General features: G+C 42.8%; 1 protein-coding gene across 2 annotated transcripts in view; it reads left to right on the top strand.

Moving 5' to 3' along the window:
* Window positions 1–18,529: 18,529 nt before the first annotated feature.
* LOC145814016 (gamma-tocopherol methyltransferase, chloroplastic-like) overlaps window positions 18,530–20,835 on the top strand; it is a 28,096-nt gene continuing 25,790 nt past the window's right edge. For both annotated transcript variants that reach the window (XM_082910484.1, XM_082910483.1), the window contains exon 1: window positions 18,530–18,819. In XM_082910484.1, the coding sequence (XP_082766610.1) occupies window positions 18,540–18,819 (280 nt within the window). In that variant the 5' untranslated portion in view covers window positions 18,530–18,539. The remainder of the gene's footprint in view (window positions 18,820–20,835) is intronic.

The raw sequence follows: 20,835 nt of genomic DNA, 5'->3' as shown, positions 1-20,835 counted from the left end.
AACTTTTGTAAAATAACACAAAAGCCCCAAACTTTCACAAAATTACCAAACCAACCCCAACATCTCAAAATACCAAAATTTAAAGACAAAATCCATAGAGAGGAGTAGGATATCCCTACCTCAAATTCGGAGCTCTAAGGGAGAAGATGACAAAACCCAACGTACTCCAAATCTCGAAATTTTCAGATTAAAATGAAGCCCTCGACGATCAACAACTTTTTTGTAAAGGCCAAAGATGAGCAAATCACTCTTACTAGATCAAAACCTAGAGAGAAGGTAGAGTTCTAGAGTGAGAGGCTCAACAATGGTGTTTTTGGAAAAGTAGGAGAGAGAAGAAAAAGTGAAAAAGTGATTTGAAAAGCCAAAACACGAAACTTAAACCCAGTCGACCCGCTCGAGCGTCAAACACCCCGCTCGAGCGTCACTCACAGACTCCCGCTCGAGCGGCGGATACACACTCCCAGAACTTTTATAGAACCAGGTCTCCGCTCGAGCTTCCAACTCCCCGCTCGAACGGCACTCACACAACACCGCTCGAGCGGCCAACTCCACGCTCGAGCGTCCAACACTGCACAGGAAATACTGGATGGGTGCAATTCCCGCTCGAGCTCCCAAATCCCCGCTCTAGCGGACAGGTCAAAATCTGGGCAACTAGTTTTGGTTTCTAAACTCAACCAACCTGTAACAAACCTGCCCAACTGTAGACACCCCATTTTTGACCGACCTTAAGACTTAGACGTCACCAGTTGAGCGCTTGGTGATACTGCATAAAGTGCTCGTTCAGAAGTTTCAGAGTCGCTGCCGTGAGCCCTGCCTCCGGACTTCCGAACCCTCTTCCGTGCCTTACCTCGGTTTGCGAACCAGACTCGGTTTTCTCTGTTTCTTTTCCTGAGGGGAGGGAGAGGTCCCGTAGACCATCTCTCAGTAGCCGTAGGCTACATTTTGTGGCCGCAGGCCATTTTGCCCATTTCGGAGTCCGGTTTCCGGTTTTTCGGGATCGTTGGCCGTATGCCTCGGTTCGGGACCGCCTAACCATCTCCGTTTGCTCTAAATTTTGGCATACGTCTTATTTTCTCCCTTTTAAGGGACACTGGGGCCTGAGAAACCCACTTCGTGGCCGAACGCCACTTTCGGTGCTTAGTAGCCCTTTTTCGGGACCCCGAACTGCGCGTTTTGGCCCCCGAGCATTCGTTTTGCTTTGCTTTTCGTTCATTTTTGGCAGGTGCCTCTGTTTTATCACCAAGGAGGTCACTGGAGGGTGGGAGGCCAGCAATTATCTTGGCAACCAGTTATATTCCATTTTCGCCCTCCGACACCCGCTTTTCGCACTTCCGAGCCAATATTGAACACCTTGGAGCTACTTTCTTCAACCCCAAACCACATATTTGTGATGTACACACATGGGAGGACCCTAAAAGTTCATGGCCGGCCAGAAAATCCAATTGACCGTTTTGAACCCCTCCTTCCGAGCCAATGTTGAACAACCTGGGCCCTTTTTCTTGAACTTTGAACCACATATTTGTGATGTACACACATGGGAGGACCCTAAAAGTTTATGGCCGGCCATTAATTCCATTTGAACCTTTTGAACCCCTCCTCAAATTGGCTTGTTCTCTCTCCTGTTTTAGAGTTTCCAAATTCGAACCACAGGGTTGTGAAGAGGGGACCTGGGAGGCCACCAATATGTCATGGCCGGCCACTAATTATTCTTGACCCTTTTGACCCCTAGCCGGCCGGCTAGGGGTGGTGGCCGGCCGGCCACCTGCAGAAAAAGTAAGGGGCCGGCCATGCTCCTCATGCTTGATACTTTACAGCTGTGCAGCTGTTTCCCCCAGAAAAGATCCCAATCCGGGGGATATTTTGTGGGGAAAGTTTGCCTCCTTTTCCCCCACCTTTACACCCTCTTTTTGGTCCATATAACCAGCTGCCAACATGCATTAGAGGGGTTAGAAAAAATTGTCTTCAAGCCTCAAGATCCATATCTCCCTCCATCCTTCTCATTTTCCTAAAAATCCTTTAGTCCTACACCTTATTTTCTTCATCACCACCAAGCTCTACCACCACCACTTCATTTCCAGCAAAAAGGAGGGCTTATCAAAGGCTAAAGGAGCTGGAAATTGGTCCAAGAAGCAACAAAAGACTTGTCTCCAAGGGTGAGTTGCCATTTCCCCTTTTTTGAACTTTTCTTTGCAACATTTCTTAGCTATCTATGCTTTTTGCTTTGAGATCCGACCATAACTGAAAGTGGCCTTCTTTTGAGCTCATTTTCAATTTTGATTAAGGGCTCAACCTTGTTTGAGCCCTCCGTGTTGCACTTGCTTCAATATCCTCCTTAAATACCGTTTTCTTGCATGCTTTGGCAGCCCATTATGCTTCCATTTTTGGACGATTTATAGGCCTAGAGATGGCCTTATTTTGACCTTCTTAACATGTTTCATTAAGGGTCTTTGGCCATTTGTGGAATATTTTGCATACCTCATGTTATAGCCTCTTTTGAGCCTTATTTTGCATTGCATTTCTAGCATATTTGTATACTGTTTTTGGGTTTTTACAATTCTGTAAATATGCTTATTTTTGGTCCCTCTTCAATGTTGTATAAGGGAATTTTTCAGTTTGGGCATTGCATATACCACTTGCCTCTTTGGCCACCCTTTGGCCCATTTTCTTGCATAAGAACTTAGCTATATCTATGTTTGTTTTTAGGGTTTTTACAGTTCTGTAAAGTGACTTATTTTCGGCCTCTCTTCAAAGTTGTTGAAGGGCCCTAACCTATTTGAGGACAGCAGCTATGAGTTCCTTCTTAATCCCATGTTTAGGGCCATTTTCGCATGCTAATTTTGCCCTATCTTTGCTTGCTGTTTGGCCATGTTTTGTACTAGAAAAGTGCTTATTTAGGGGCTGCCTTGCATCTTTCTATTCATTGCATGTGCCAATTTTGTATGTTTGGTATAGCTGTAGGCCATTTCGGGTGCCAAAATTCATATTTCGGGACTATTCCATGCATTGGGTGTGTTTTCGCCTCATTCCGGGGCTGTTTTCCCCCATATTTCAGTGCTGAAATCCATTAGCATGTTTGCATATCAATTTCCATGTTATTTGCATCGCATTTGCATTGCCTCGGTTTGCGTGCCCGTGTGCACGCATTTCGAGGCACTTCATTTTCATCTACCGGCCTCTTATGTAAGTGTGGCTGAGGCCCTCTCATGTTAGTATAAGTCCATGTTGCATTCTATATGCCATTTTTGCCATATTGCATTATGTATGCAATTGCCTCGGTTTACGTGCCCGTGTGCACGCATTTCGAGGCACTTCATTTTCATCTACCGGCCTCTTATGTGAGTGTGGCTGAGGCTCTCTCATGTTAGTATAAGTCCATGTTGCATTTTGTATGCCATTTGCATCACATATGCCATTGTATCGGTTTGCGTGCCCGTGTGCACGCATTTCGAGGCACTTCATTTACATCTACCGGCCTCTTATGTGAGTGTGGCTGAGGCTCTCTCATGTTAGTGTAAGCCCATATCATATTTCCATGTCATTTGCATCGCGTATGTCATTTTCTCAGTTTGCGTGCCCGTGTGCACGCATTTCGAGGCATCTCATTTTCATAGCATTATGTATGTTAGGATTGTATCTTAGTTACATTTCATGCATGTCATGCATATTGCATCGTGTCCAGAATAGGAGTTAGCCCGGGCACGGGAAACGAGGTGCATTTCGTACTCCGAGTGACGGAATGTGTCTCAATTCCCCAGTCACCGACACTCCGGATTATCCATGATGGAGTTAGGTTTTAGCTGTGTTTTCGTGTGCATTCATCCTATATTGAATTGTGCATTTCGACTCCTCGGCCATCATGCCTCGGTATGCGTAATTGGTGGCACGAGGATCGAGGCATGCATATATTTGTGAAAATACATTGCTATGCCCCTTTCCTGCTCTCTATTGCAGCAAAATGAAGAATCAGCAACTTTTCGAAGCTTGGCGCGCTTTCCAAGAATAACTGCTAAACAGAGGCTAATTGGGGCATCCCGGTGGATTTCCGCGCAAGACAACCCGAACATGCATCATCCATCAGAAGCAAGGCAATCCCTGGCTTGCATGCCAGTTTTATTTATTTTCTCAGTTGATTCGTTAATTAATTAGGAATTTGTATATTATTTGGACTGTATTATTTGGACTGTAATATTCTTTTATTCGGGACTGTATATTTATTCGGACCCTCTGCGCGAGGGCATAATTGTAATAAGTGTGCGTGTGTGTGTTGTATGTCTTCCAACCCCACGTCTTTCTCCCTTTTATTTACCTGCTTATGATGGTTAGATTAGGGCATGTTTAAATTAGCATACAGTATGACAGCATGTTTGCATTATTCATCTGTATTGCATGCACCAGGGCTCGGCGCATCATACTAACTGCATTGTATTTTCAATTCTAAATTGAATACATGATAGTTGTAGCATCTCATATGCCATCTTAGAATAGCCGAGCCTGCTATAGTTGCATTTTGCATGTGTCGCATTAGGCATTTCTGTATGTTTAGGATCATGCATGATTTCTAATGTAGTCTCTTTTTTTGGCTTGGAGTACCCGGTGAGCTTTATGCTTTAGCATCCTTGCATGCGTGTGAGTGAATGCCATGATAGCATGCTTACCATGAGGCTATTTGCTTATGTGATATAACTGCCTGAATGCCTGTGGGTGAAGGTTGGGTTGTTTAAATTGGAACAAATCATTGACTGTGAGTTTTAAGCCCACTAGATAGTGGCAAAATCATGTTTTCTAAGCCCACCTGAGGGTGGCAAATCCACGTCTTAGCCTACCTGCGGGTAGCACCATCAAACCATTTTCAAATAAACAAGCATGAAATGTTTTGTTCCAATTCGGGCGACCCAGTCTATACTTATATGCTGTGTGCATCACATAGTAACCTAGGCTAATAACCGGAACAAAGACACACAAAGTTTTCAAAAATAGATATCACGGTTAGTAGAGGCCGGTCTATGACCGGGCGAGCGGGGGTGCTCACGAAGTGACCTTCCCCAATCGTACCCAAGTTCCCGAGCCGAGGCAACTTTGGTGATGACGGACACGTGGCTTTTGGCAACGAGTCAGGGTTTCCTAAATTTCCCATTAAAAAACATTTAGGTGGCGACTCTGTATCTGGCAAAGCAGTCCATGTTTGGCACTTCTTTCAAAAATCTGTTTTCTCAAAACGATTTGCCGGATTTGGACTCTTTGGTTCAGACTTAGAACCGTGACGACAAGTCGAGTCCGAGCTGTAGCGAGGTCCCCCGCGGGCTTGTTACACCAACACATCCCATAACTCAACTACGAAGTAAAAAGGATGCAAACAAGATAATAATCAACTACCAACATCCACGGACACATGTCCGGATCACTGTACAACAAGGGTAAATCCGGGATCGCTATAACCTCTCCCCCTTAAAGAATTTCGTCCCCGAAATTAAGCACAAGTTTTCAAAAACGAGTTTTTCTCCATTTTAAACAATGTTACATTTTAACATTCAACAATTCGACCCATTACCGGTCATTCCATCCCTTTAACAAGAGGCATTTCACAATATGTAAACAACATATGTACGTTCAACATGCATCAACATTACGCATTTCCTTTCCAATTTCAACAATGTATTCAACATATATAATGTTACATTCAACTTCCATATGAGGCAAGTTCCAAAACATACTTCCAATAAACCAAACATTTTCAATGTTTCACAACTTAAGACATATACAAAAGCTCTTAAGTTCAACAGTAGTTCAAAATCTAAATACAAGATCACATATCAACAAACAAGTCCGGATATTTTTCGCGGACTTCCAACTCACGTTCCCAAGTGGCTTCCTCCACTCCGTGATGTTTCCACAAGACTTTCACCAAAGGAATGGTCTTGCCACGCAGGACCTGATCCCGCCTATCCAAGACCCGAATCAGTCTCTCCTCATACGAGGCATCCTCATCTACCTCTAAATCGGTCCAATCCAATACATGCGATGGATCCGGCTCATACTTCCGAAGCATACTCACATGAAACACGTCATGTACTCCGGACAACTGCGGTGGTAAGGCTAACCGATAAGCAACCTCGCCAATCCTCTCAAGAATCTCAAAAGGACCAATAAACCGAGGGGATAACTTCCCACTCTTCCCAAACCTCATCAAGCCTCGCCTAGGTGATATCTTCAGAAAGACATGATCACCTACCTCAAACGCCAAAGGCCTCCTCCTACGGTCAGCATAAGATTTCTGACGACTCTGGGCTGTAACAAGCCTCCTACGGATAAGCTCAACTTTCTCCGTCGTCTCCCTAACCAACTCCGGACCCAACAAAGGTGCATCACCCACCTCGGCCCAACACACTGGAGACCTACACGGTCGGCCATACAAGGCCTCAAACGGTGCCATACCGATGCTAGACTAAAAGTTGTTGTTGTAGGCAAACTCTACCAAGGGCAAGTGCCTTTCCCACATCCCACTGAAGTCCAGGACACAACCCCGAAGCATATCCTCGAGGATCTGAATAGTACGCTCGGACTGCCCGTCAGTCTGAGGATGGTAAGCCGTACTAAAGGTCAACTTAGTGCCCAAGGCACTCTGCAAACTCTGCCACAACCTAGCAGTAAAACGAGGATCTCTATCTGAGACGATCGTCACTGGGACCCCGTGCAATCTCACTATGTCCCGAATATACAAGTCGGCAAGATGATCTACCGAATCTCTCACGCGCATAGGAATAAAGTGCGCCGACTTAGTCAACCGGTCTACAACCACCCAAATAGCATCACTACCCCGCTGAGTCCTCGGAAGACCCACAACGAAGTCCATAGTGACATGCTCCCACTTCCACTCGGCAATAGGCAAGGGTTGCAACAAACCCGCTGGCCTCTGATGCTCGGCCTTCACTTGCTGGCAAGTAAGGCACTTCGATACGAAAACAGCCACATCTCTCTTCATACCCTGCCACCAAAACTGGCGACCCAAATCCCGATACATCTTAGTACCTCCCGGATGCACCGCAAGGCGCGAATGGTGAAACTCTCGGAGTACTTCCTCTCGGCAAGACTCCGGTACAAACAAACGGTCTTGGTATCTCACACTCAGGTCGGGATACACCGTCAAACCCTTCTCAACCTTCCCACTGGAGATCTTCTCTCGGAGGGATTCTACCTCAAGGTCACCTCTCTGTGCCTCTAACACTCGTGTCACAAGTGTAGGCTGCGCAACAACAGAAAACAAGGCCGCAGCCTCAACGGATTCGCCCAGTAGCAAATCAAACTCGCCAAGTGCTCCCAACATCTCCCATTCTCGGATGGCTATACTAGCTACATCACTAATGGATTTCCTACTAAGGGCATCGGCCACAACATTGGCCTTTCCCGGATGATAATGCAACTCAAAATCATAATCCTCAATGAACTCCATCCACCTCCTCTGCCTCAGATTCAAGTCTCTCTGTGTAAACAGATACTTCAAACTCTTGTGGTCCGAGAACACCTCGAACTTCTCACCATAAAGGTAGTGCCTCCAGATTTTCAAGGCAAGAATCACAGCCGCTAACTCTAGGTCGTGTGTAGGGTAATTCTTCTCGTGTATTTTCAACTGACGTGAGCCATAAGCTACCACTTTCCCTTCTTGCATCAACACACAACCCAAACCCTCTCGTGAGGCATCACAATAAACCGCATAACCCAACCATCTCTCCGGAATAATCAACACCAGAGCGGTGGTCAATCTAACTTTCAACTCTTGGAACGACTTTTCACAAGTCTCACTCCACACAAACTTGACTCCCTTCCGAGTCAGTCTAGTCAACGGTGACGCTAACCTGGAGAAATCTTTCATAAACCGGCGGTAATACCCAGCTAATCCCAGAAAACTGCGGATCTCAAACACACTCTTAGGCTGTGCCCAATCTTGCACTGCCTCTACCTTGGATGTATCAACAGACACTCCTTCCCCGGATACCACGTGGCCTAAGAATTTGACTTCCCTCAGCCAGAACTCACACTTCCCAAACTTGGCATACAGCCTATGGGCTCTAAGCAACTCAAACACCACTCTCAAGTGTTCCTCGTGCTCCTCCTCAGAAGGCGAATAAATAAGAATGTCGTCCACGAAGACAACCACAAATCGATCTAAGAACTCCCGGAAAATCCGGTTCATCAAGTCCATAAAGACTGCCGGTGCGTTGGTAAGCCCGAATGGCATCACCAGAAACTCATAATGGCCATACCGCGTACGGAATGCCGTCTTAGGAATATCCTCCTCCCTGACCCTCAACTGGTGGTAACCCGATCTCAAGTCTATCTTAGAGAAATAACGGGAACCCTTCAACTGGTCAAACAAATCATCTATACGGGGCATAGGGTACTTATTCTTGACCGTAGCCCGATTCAACTTCCGGTAGTCTATACACAATCTCAAGGCACCATCTTTCTTTTTAGCAAAGAGTGCCGGTGCTCTCCACGGTGAAACACTAGGGCGAACAAAACCCTTATCTAACAATTCCTGGAGCTGAACTTTCAACTCAACCAACTCTGCTGGAGCAAAACGATAAGGTGCCATAGAAATCGGCGCCGTGCCGGGCACTAAATCAATAGAGAACTTTATCTCTCGGTGAGGTGGCAAACTAACAAGGTCTTCGGGAAAGACATCCGAATACTCACAAACCACCCTCGGCAATATAATCTGGGTCTCATCACACTCACCACTCTCAAAGCTAGCAAGTAGACCACTAAGCTCATTTCGCCCTCGCGAATCATACCCCGGTGGCAAAATACTACCAACCCGGTCTCCCAAGAAATGAAACCACTCCCCGCTCAAGGTACATAACGTGACCCTCTGGCGGTAGCAATCGATAACAGCCTGGTATGACGATAGCCAGTCCATACCCAAAATAACATCAAAACCCTTCATGGGCATGACAACAAACGGAAAAGGAAGCCTATGGTCGGCGACCTCTATATCACAACCTCTAACACCCTGTTTCAGGATCAACTCACCACCAAGAGGTGACACTACACAAATAGGAGATGCTAACTGTGCTAACTCCAATTCCAAAACAGATGCAAATACAGCAGATACAAAAGAATGAGATGCACTCGTGTCTATCAACACATTAGCAACCGAGTTGCAAAATAGAAAAGTACCTCTCACTACCGATGGAGCCGGTACTAAATCCTGCGCGGTAACAGTATACACGCGCCCTGTAAACCCCTGGTCCACCTGCTCACCTCTAGGAGCATACGGCTGTCGCACAGACTGGGACGACGAAGCCCGCGGATTGGCCCTCGAGGCCTGCACAGACTGAGCTGGCTGAAAACTCTGCGTCTGCCTGGAACCAGACGCTCCCGACGTGGCACTCAACTGCGGGCAAAACCTCTTCAAGTGCCCAGGCTGTCCACACTGATAACAAGACAAGGGCTGCCCCCTGCCCAAACTCTGACTCTGCGGTCTAGCTGAAGAGGAAGCAGCTCTCTGACCCCCACCCTTCTGCGGGCAAACTGACACCTTGTGACCCAGCTGGCCACACTTGTAACAAGAAAACTCCCCCTGATTGCCTCTCCCCGAGCCTGTACTCGGCACTAGAAAGGTCGATCTAGAAACTGCTCCCTGAGACTGCTGAGGGTTATAACCCCTCTGCCTCCTGCCATCACCTTGGCCATCTTGGCCCCTCTTGGAGCCCCTCTGCTCTTCCTCCTCTTCCTGCATCATAATTTCCATATGAGCAGCAGCATCTACCAGGTGTCTATACTCTCGGATGTAAGACCCACCAACTCTCAACTTGAGGCCCCGCCTCAACTTCCGCTCAAACTCATAGCAACGGCGTTCCTCAGACGCCACCAGTTCAGGTGCAAACCTGGACAGACTGGTAAAAGTAGCCTCAAACTCGGCCACTGACAAGCCCTGCTGTTTAAGCCGGCTAAACTGATCCCTCAGCTTCTCCCTAGCTGCTGCAGACAAAAACCTCTCCTGAAAAGCATTCACAAACGCCTCCCATGTACCACCAACACGAGCCTTCTCATATTTCCACCATTGACCCACATCTCCCTTCAGCTGGAAGGATGCCAAGGTCACTTTCAGTGCTCCGTCTTCGATGCCAAGCATCTCGAATGTCTTACTCATTTGCTCAAGCCACTCATCAGCCTTCAGTGGCTCCTTCGGATCCCCGATAAATTCATCCGGATTAGACCGGAAAAACTCCCTCTTCAAGAAAGAAGGCCCTGCCTCAGCTGCCTGATTCCCAGCTCTAAGAATACCCAAAGCTCCTGCTATCTCTCTAGCCAAGGCACCCATGGTGTCACGCCCCCAAACCGCCCCTAGTAGTTTGGTGCCGTGATGGCCAGTAATCCGAGGTTACCGAAGGCCGACTTACAAGAATCACACACAATCAGAGTATGAAATATGGGGCTTACAAGTGCGGAAGCAATATATGTATATACAGAATCTAAATAGTCCATGAGAGCCGTGCTTAAATCCAATGAAATGACATACATTTTTACAAAGTCTTACAACTTAGATACAATGAGGAAATGAGATACAAAATACATCTTGACCAAAAGGCTTCTCAAGCCGACATATACAAGTACACATGAAATATAGACTAAGAAGCATAATCTTCAAGATGGTACAAAATGCTAATCCAAAACACGTCGGCATTGCACCCAAAAACACATCGGCTACACGTCTAGGCCTCATTGCCTTCTTGCTCATCACCTACATATATATAGAGAGGGTGAGCTTGGATACTCAGTGAATGATATTAGAAATAAAGGTTTTGCATGATTGATATCCAAGATTTCTTTCAAAACAATACATAGCATACTTTACAATCAAGAGGGAAATCAAGCTCATTGCCGGCCTTTCAAGTTCTGTGGATGTTATTACATCTACTTAATACAAGGGGGTGATGACAATTCCAAGACAAGAGTGCAGTTGCATTATAGTCCCCTGCAGCTAAGGACTTTCAAGACAAGAGTGCAGTTGCATTATAGTCCCCTGCAGCTAAGGACTTTCAAGTCAAGAGTGCAGTTGCATTATAGTCCCCTGCAGCTAAGGACTTTCAAGACAAGAGTGCAGTTGCATTATAGTCCCCTGCAGCTAAGGACTTTCAAGAAATGTCATCAAAACAAGATAGTGTTTAATATACAAGTAGGGATAGTCATTCATGCTAGATCAAGTACTTTTCAAAACAAGGCAAGACGAGATTTATGAAAGCAAGTGTAACATAGTTTTATTAAAAATACCACTCACTTAGTTTCTTCACACGTCAGGGTCGAGACAAGCCCAAGTCCTACAAACACAGGGCAAAGCCTATTGAATGCACTTCAACAAGTTTCGTATGTACACAAATGGTTTCGGAAAACATGCTGGGCACCAACCAGGTCCAGGCCGAGGTTCCACACCTCCTCGCCGAGGTGTGTTCCCGAGGGCCACATGCAAGGGAAAGAGGTCGGGAAACTCTGGGTTTCCCTCTGCTGATGAACATGAAAAACATGAGTGTGAAAACATGAAAAATATGAATACTCAATCATAATCTGCCATCACAAATTTGGGATTTTCGTGCTATGAGTTTGAAAACATGGACCTGGGTACCCGAACTTGGAATTCTTGTGGAAATAAACACAAAAACATGATTCTTTATGCAAGCTTTCGGATCAAAACAAGACTTTCTTGAAGAACACATGAATGTCATTTTCTCTTTCTAAAATCGGACTTCAAAACGATGCATAGCTTACAAATCATATCCGATCATGCAATGCAATAACATGAACATAGAGAACATCATGAGCAGATCAAGAATCTAACCTTAGAATACGGATCTAACGGTTCGATCTCTAGGAATCAAGCTTGAAGATCTACTTCCTCACTCTAAAACTCCTTCTTCCTCCTAGAGCTTCTCTCTCTATAAGGCAAGGTTATGATACTAAATGATAGTTTTCTTTACCCGGTTCTGGGGTTAACCCTCTGCTGAGACACGTGGCGGCGACTGGTTGGGTTCTTCCTGAAAAGGTGGCTGACAGACCAGACAAAGCATGGTGGAAGGGTGTTCAACAAGTAAAGCGGTATGGGCTCTCTGACGAGGCAAAGACATCGGCTAACAACAAGGCGTATCTAACAAGCTACACGGAATGGCACTCCGGCAAGGGGTGACATCGGCTAACAAAAGGACTTCGGCAACTAAGGTGACAATGACCTCGGCTAGGAAGGACGACACTTGACTAAGTTGTGCCACACCTTGGCCTAGATGCGCCACACCTCGGCCTAGGTCATACCACTCCAGGACGAGATCAGTTGGGTGCAAGGTAACATCTCGGCTAATGTGTCAAGGCGAGAACGGAGGTCGACAAGGGGTTCCAGGATACGTCTAGACTGAGGATGACCTCGGCTTGGAATGATCTAGGCGTAACGTAACCTAGGCTTGGAATAACATCGGCTAATATAACTCAGGCAAGGCATGACCTAAGTTTCACATCAAGGAAGGAACAAGACAAGCATTCTACACTTAGACAATTCACAAGGCTTCAAAACAAGGCATGAATCACACATGCTTAAGCGAAACAAGTCACAAGCACACACATGCAAATTTAACAAGCCATAATCATACGGATGCTCATGAACATGATGAGGACATAAAATGTGGGTTCTTACACATGGCCTGCTAACCCACTGGCTCGGCCACATTGGCCTGGCCAACTCCCTCCTGTACTGCCGGAACCTCCTCCTGTAACGGTATTTCCTGCCTCGCAGGTCTACCACGCCTAGCACCTCTTCCTCGTCCTAACATCCTAATAAAGGTAATGCAGAACGTTAGCACATTCATAAATGTGCCGAAACTAAACACTCACGTCCTAATGCATGGACAACTGTAATTCACTCCACGTAAGCACATAAACACATAAGCACTTACGAATTTCATTTCCGGATAATGACAGTCCCAAGGCGTTACTAGAGTTCGGGTTAGAAACAGCATTGATCAAGTGTCACGCCCCCAAACCGCCCCTAGTAGTTTGGGTGCCGCGATGGCCAGTAATCCGAGATTACCGAAAGCCGACTTACAAAATCACACACAATCAGAGTATAAAATATGGGGCTTACGAGTGCGGAAGCAATATATATACATATACAGAATCTAAATAGTCCATGAGAGCCGTGCTTAAGTCCAATGAAATGACATACATCCTTACAAAGTCTTACAACTTAAATACAATAGGGAAATGAGATCCAAAACACATCTTGACCAAAAGGCTTCTCAAGCCGACGTATACAAGTACAAATGAAAACAAGCCGAGAAGCATGATCTTCAAGACGGTACAAAATGATAATCCAAAACATGTCGGCAATGCACCCAAAAACACATCGGCATCGCGTCTAGGCCTCAATGCCTTCTTGTTCGTCACCTACATATATATAGAGAGGGTGAGCTTGGATACTCAGTGAATGATATTAGAAATAAAGGTTTTGCATGATTGATATCCAAGATTTCTTTCAAACAATACATAGCATACTTTACAATCAAGAGGGAAATCAAGTTCATTGCCGGCCTGTCAAGTTCTTGGATGTTATTACATCTACATATTACAAGTGCGATGACATATCAAGACAAGAGTGCAGTTGCATTATAGTCCCCTGCAGCTAAGGACTTTCAAGACAAGAGTGCAGTTGCATTATAGTCCCCTGCAGCTAAGGACTTTCAAGACAAGAGTGCAGTTGCATTATAGTCCCCTGCAGCTAAGGACTTTCAAGACATGTCATCAAAACAAGATAGCGTTTAATAAGCAAGTAGGGATAGTCATTCATGCTAAATCAAGTACTTTTCAAAACAAGGCAAGACGAGATTTATGAAAACAAGTGTAACATAGCTTTATTAAAAATACCACTCACATAGTTTCTTCACACGTCGGGGTCGAGACAAGCCCAAGTCCTACAAACACAGGGCAAGGCCTATTGAATGCACCTTCAACAAGTTTCGTATGTACACAAATGGTTTCGGAAAACATGCTGGGCACCAACCAGGTCTAGGCCGAGGTTCCACACCTCCTCGCCGAGGTGTGTTCCCAAGGGCCTCATGCAAGGAAAAGAGGTCGGGAAACTCTGGGTATCCCTCTGCTGATGAACGTGAAGAACATGAGTGTGAAAATATGAAAAATATGGATGTTCAATCATAATTTGTCATCAAAATCTGGGGTTTTCGTGCTATGAGTTTGAAAACATGGACCTGGGTACCCGTACTTGGAATTCTTGCGGAAACAAACACAAAAACATGATTCTTTATGCAAGCTTTCGGATCAAAACAAGACTTTTCTTGAAGAACACATGAATGTCATTTTCTCTTTCTAAAATCGAGCTTCAAAACGATGCATGGCTTACAAATCATTTTCAATCATGCAATGCAATAACATAAACATAAAGAACATCATGAGTAGATCAAAAATCTAACCTTAGAACGCGGATCTAACGGTCGGATCTCTAGGAATCAAGCTTGAGGATCTACTTCCTCACTCTAAAACTCTTTCTCCTTCCTAGAGCTTCTCTCTCTACAAGACAAGGTTATGACACCAAATGATAGTTTTCTATACCCGGTTCTGGGGTTAACCCTCTGCTGAGACACGTGGCGGCGACTGGTTGGGTTCTACCTGAAAAGGTGGCTGACAAACCAGACAAGGCATGGTGGAAAGGGTGTTCAACAAGCAAAGCGGTATGGGCTCTCTGACGAGGCAATGACATCGGCTGACAACAGGGCGTATGTAACACGCTACACGGAATGGCACTCCGGCAAAGGAATGACATCGGCTAGCAAAGGACTTCGGCAACTAAAGTGATAATGACCTCGGCTAGGAAGGACAACACTTGACTAAGCTGTGCCACATCTTGGCCTAGATGCGCCACACCTCGGCCTAGGTCATACCACTCCAGGACGAGATCACTTGGGTGCAAGGTAACATCTCGGCTAATGTGGTCAAGGCAAGGACGGAGGTCGACAAGGGGTTCCAAGATACTACTACTAGACTAAGGATGACCTCGGCTTGGAATAACATCGGCTAGTATAACTCAGGCAAGGCGTGACCTAAGTTTCACATCAAGGAAGGAACAAGACAAGCATACTACACTTAGACAAATCGCAAGGCTTCAAAACAAGGCATGGATCACATTAACTCAAGCGAAACAAATCACAACACACACATGCAACCTTAACGAATCATAATCACACAGATGCTCATGAACATGATGAGAACATAAAATGTGGGTTCCTACATCAAGTGCCTTTCCAACAAGACTCCCAGAAACCCAAGGATCCAATCAACATCCTGGAAACTAAATCCCATACCCAAATAAACACATAAGCATGTTATCAATTAAGCACATAGCATATGACACTACATCTAAGTCTCTATCAAGCGAGACAAACCCATTGTGATCCTAATCACTTCCCACGTACCCAAAGTATTCGAACCCGGTACGCTCTGATACCAAGTTGTAACGCCCTCAAAATAATAATATTAAACCCATCAAATAAGACATTCATTGACATATGAAATAACCACATTCTTCTATTCATCAGAGTTTCATTACAAAAGTATTACATGTTAACTTGGAAAGCTGTAAGCCCGTAGGGCATTTTGCTTTTGTTGTTAACATGTAATACTTTTGTAATGAAACTCTGATGAATAGAAGAATGTGGTTATTTCATATGTCAATGAATGTCTTATTTGATGGGTTTAATGTTATTATTTTGAGGGCGTTACAGTTTGGGATGTTCTAAAAAAATGCACTTTTTGACTTATTGGCTTATATGGGTTGGGTTTGATGTGATGTGTTAGAGAGGTGATGTGATTTAAATAAAATGATGTGACTTAAATAGGATAGTGACTTTTTGTATTATTTAGTAGATGCCAAACTTGACCTAAAATAACAAAAAAAACCTAGAATAGCTCTTCCCAAACAGTGCCTTAGGTAGGCCTGGACTTGGACCTATACCTCACTTTTCGACTCATAAATCAGCCCAAACCGACCCGCTAAAAATAAGAATCTGCGAAGCCCACTTAAGTCGGCCCGAGTCTAGGCCTGATAAACCGGGCCGGACATTATTACGCCCCTATCCCTAGCCAGGACCATTTCCCTAAATAAGCTAAAATAATAAATTAATTCCCAAACTAAGCCTAGTTTTGAAATTCCCAAAATAAGCTAACTCGCGATTCACAATCGCGATTTCAACATATTTGCACCTATCTCACGTGAGGCTTGGTAAATCTTAAATTCGTGGTTACAAAAAGCGCTTTTCATTAAGAAATCGCGGTTACAAAACGCGATTTTAATTAATTTTTTTTTTCTTATGAACTCGCTGTTCTGAACCACGATTTTATCCAAAAAAAAATTTCTTCTGAACTCGCTGTTATTAACCACGATTTTATGAAAAAAAAATTTATTCTGAACTCGCTATTTCGAATCACGCTTTTAGACCAAAAATTTTTTCTGCTGAAATCGTGGTTGTGAACCACGATTTCAATACTGATTTCCCAACCACGCTTGGACCAACTGATGCTTAAAGTAAAGTAAACAGAGTTGGTCTAATAAAGTTATTTCATAAAAAAAAAAAATCTAACAAATAAATTTCTAAAAATAAAAATAAAAATAAAATTCTAAAAATTTATGCTACCTTAGTGTTTAGGGATAAAATTTATTTTTTTTATTTTACTAAAATAAAAATAAATAAATTTTAAGAATTAAACCATAAACCCTAAAATAAAAAAATAAAATTTATCCGTAAATACTAAGGTAGCGTTTGGTAACGTTTACGTTTTTTATTTATATTTATAAAAATTTTATAAAGTAGTTTTTATTTATTTTTAGAAAAACATAAATTACAAACGAGTTTGGTTTAAACAAAATGTTTAAAAAAATTTATAAAACTTAAATGCGTTTAGTTTTAAAATGTTTAAAAACGTAAAATAAAAAATATGTTTGTTCAAGCCTAAAATATTGAAAAAATAATTATTTGAAAAAAAATTAATTGGGAAAAAAATATTTCAAAAAAATTTAATTGAAAAAAAAGATTAATTGAAAAAAAAAACTAATAGAAACAAAAATTAATTGAAAAAAATTATTTGGTCTTAATTTCAATTATTTGGTCTTATTTTTTTTCAATTATTTGAAATTAAGACCAAATAATCTTTTTTCAATTATTTTTTTCAATTAATTATTTTTTTCTATTAATTTTTTTTTCAAATATTTTTTTTCCCAATTAATTTTTTTTCAAATAATTATTTTTTTCAATTAAATTTTATAAAAAAATTTTAAACAATAATTATTTTATAAAATTTTCTTTCAATTATTTGTTTAGGGATAAATAATTGTTTAGGGATAAAATTTTCAAATAATTATTTTCTTTCAATAATTATTTTATAAATTTTTTTAAACATTTTGTTCAAACCAAACTCGTTTGTAATTTATGTTTTTCTAAAAATAAATAAAAACTAGTTTATAAAATTTTCATAAATATAAACAAAAAACGTAAACACCGATAAATTTTATTTTTTTATTTTAGGATTTAGGGTTTAATTCTTAAAATTTATTTAAATAAATTTTATCCCTAAACACTAAGGTAGCATAAATTTTTAGAATTTTATTTTTATTTTTTTTTTTAGAAATTTATTTGTTAGATTTTTTTTTTTTTATGAAATAACTTTATTAGACCAGTTGTGTTTACTTTACTTTAGGCATCAGTTGGTCCAAGCGTGGTTGGGAAATCAGTATTGAAATCGTGGTTATAAGAAGAAATTTTTTTTTCATAAAATCGTGGTTAATAACAGCGAGTTCAGAAAAAAAAAATTTTGGATAAAACCGTGGTTCAGAATAGCGAGTTCATAAGAAAAAAAATTAATTAAAATTGCGTTTTGTAACCGTGATTTCTTAATGAAAAGCGCTTTTTGCAACCACGAATTTAAGATTTATTAAGTCTCAAGTGAGATAGGTGCAAATATGTTGAAATCACGATTGTGAATGGCGAGTTCACTTATTTTGGGAGAGACTAAGGCCTCGTTTGGGAACAGGCTAATTTAATAACTTTTTGGCTATTTGGCTAAAAAGGTAGGTAAAAAAAACTTGTATGTTTGGGATGACTTTTTGGCTAATTACGAAAAGATGTGCAAAAAGTAGAGAGAAAAGAGAATCTTTGACTTTTTAGTATGGATTGTTGGCTTTTTGACTAATTTAGTAATTTTTTGGCTAATTGACTAAAATAACCTCTTGCCAAACGAGGCCTTAGTTTGAGAATTGATTTATTATTTTAGCTTATTTAGGAAAATGGCCCCTAGCCAGGCAGTACAAACCGTTAAGTTCAGTATTCATTCCATCCTGGAGTACGAAGGAAGTTTTGTTAAACATGATAAGTGGCTCCTACAACTGCACCACATCTCACCTCTCAACTGCCCCCGCAGTGGTCGGTGTGGGTCCTACTCCGCCGCTGTCTCAGGGACCACCGGCGCCATCAATAAGACTCTGGAAGAAGAAGAGGATGAAGCTTTCAGTTTCAAGAGCAAGTGCGTCGACGAAAGGTGCGGTGTACACAGAGGCTGAGGCTGAGGAGGAAGGTAAGCTCCAGCTCCAGAAAGGGATTGCTGAGTTCTACGACGAATCATCGGGGTTGTGGGAGAACATATGGGGAGACCACATGCACCACGACTTCTACGACCCTAACGCCGCCTCTACCACCACCACCGATTCCCTACTTTCCGATCATCGCTCCGCTCAGATCCGTATGATCGAAGAGGCTCTCCGATTCGCCGGTGTTCCAGGTAATTCATTTCTTATTTGATTTTTTTTTTTTAAATAAACAGAAATTCTAATCTTTTCAGTGATTGTTTTGTTCAAACCTGGTGTGCCTCTAACTGGACCATTTTACTGCGTTCTAATCACTGATTTTTATCATTAAAGATAAGAGTAATAGTAGAGAGAAATTGACAGCACAAGGATTAGGTGATTTGGGAAGAACCATGTTTTGGATTAGTAACTCAAAATTTCCATGTAAAAAATTGATGGAAAGTTTGATATGATGTGATATGATATGATGCACTCCAACTGGTTTCATCAATTTGGCCAGTCGGTCCGGTAAGAGTAAATTTTTATCCTAATTCGTTCCAAACCCAGTACAAGTAAAAATTTGATGAAAAGCTTGATATGATACGATATGATATGATGCATTCCAACAACAGGTTTCATCAATTTGGCCAGTCATCCGGTAAGAGTAAATTTTTATCCTAATTCGTTCCGAACAAAGTACAAATTTGATAAAAAGATAAGGCACTCCTTGATTTGATGAAAAAAAAGTAACTCTCCCTCATTTCATATGGATTTGATGCTAAGGTTGGAGTAGAAAAGTGGGCATGTTTCATCAAATTTAAATTTGAAGTAAAGTCTGAGTAAGGGTTGGATACCCTCTAAAGAGGGGGAATATGTGATAAAATGGGAAGAAATGTAGAGAATTTTATTATCTTCAAAATGAATCTCTCCATGGAGAGAGATTGAAAAAGACAAAAAAAAACATTAAATTATTTTTTGTAATACCAAAAGTACCCTTTAAATATGGAAGAAATAAAAATAAAAATAAAATTGTCTTCTATAAAAGTTTTTTTTTTTTTTTTTTTCAAGGTGGGTGAGAAATAATTATGTCTTCTCTTATTTTCTCTCCTATTTATTTATCCAAGCAGAAGGAAGAGAAAATATAATTGTACGGGAAGCAAATATTCAGGCAAGCCCGTATTCCTTTCTTTCAAGCTCCTGTTTATCCGATCGACCTGCGAGCACAACGGTGGTGAGCTACTCGGCGGTGTGTGGCCGGAATACCCCTCCGACGATCAAGTTAGGCACACACAGGGATAGAGAGACAGAGAGAGGATTGAGTGTTTTGTGTAAGTCTCACCAAATGTTGATCTGCCTCAGCATGGGGGCGCAGACTTGCTTAAATACCTTCTGCGCCCTAAATCTACTCCCATTAGTCTCTTAACACGTGGTGCTGCTATCCCATCTGTCAACACAAATCTTGTTGAACAACACCTAACCATACTGCCAGCCCACTCTACTGGGAGCTCGGCAGCCGGGCTGCAGCTTCTCGGCTATCAACGGCTATACTGCACTTCACACCCAAATGCTCTAATAACCAAGCTCCGTAAAAGCCGAGCTCGGGTGCATTCCGGCAAAGCCAAGCTTGAAGTAGGGCATGCCGGTTAACCAAAGGCCTTCATGCCGAGCCACGGGTGCGTGTCTTCTGACTGAGCAATGCATGAACCGTGGAACCCTGTAAGGCTGCGCACATCTCAGCCGAACCCTCACTTGACCGGCTTTCGTACCAAGTTCGAGTAGCTCGGTTCCACACGCCGTTTGCCATTACCGAGCAAAAATCCCTTCTGGATAGGCCCAGGCCACCGCGGCCCAAATGTGTTCGGCCCACAATTTGTCCGGTCATTACCACGGCCCAATCCAGATCATAAATATCCCTCTCAATTGCCCCTTAATTCCGTCCGCGCAAGCGTGACCGGGATTACCTGTTCTGACCGGGGTAACACTTCCTCGGTTCTCAGTTTGCAAGACGGTGACCGGGTTAGTTGACATACCTATCTTCAAAACTTGCCCGGTCGACGCCTCGATTCACCATCCTGTCTCTTCAATACTGACGCCGCCGTCAATAGGGACACGTGTCGTGCGTTGATTGGCCTCGAGCAACCAACCTTGACGTCCCCTCATATTCAAAATTTTTGGCGGTTCCTTGGGCCTATAGACATGCCCAATCTGTCTTCATTTCGTTCTTACTGACT

Source organism: Camellia sinensis, unplaced genomic scaffold (assembly GCF_055761805.1).
Source record: "Camellia sinensis isolate YWXY unplaced genomic scaffold, ASM5576180v1 Unanchor1, whole genome shotgun sequence".
Taxonomy (NCBI): Eukaryota; Viridiplantae; Streptophyta; class Magnoliopsida; order Ericales; family Theaceae; genus Camellia; species Camellia sinensis.
This window is presented reverse-complemented; position numbering and strand designations above follow the sequence as displayed.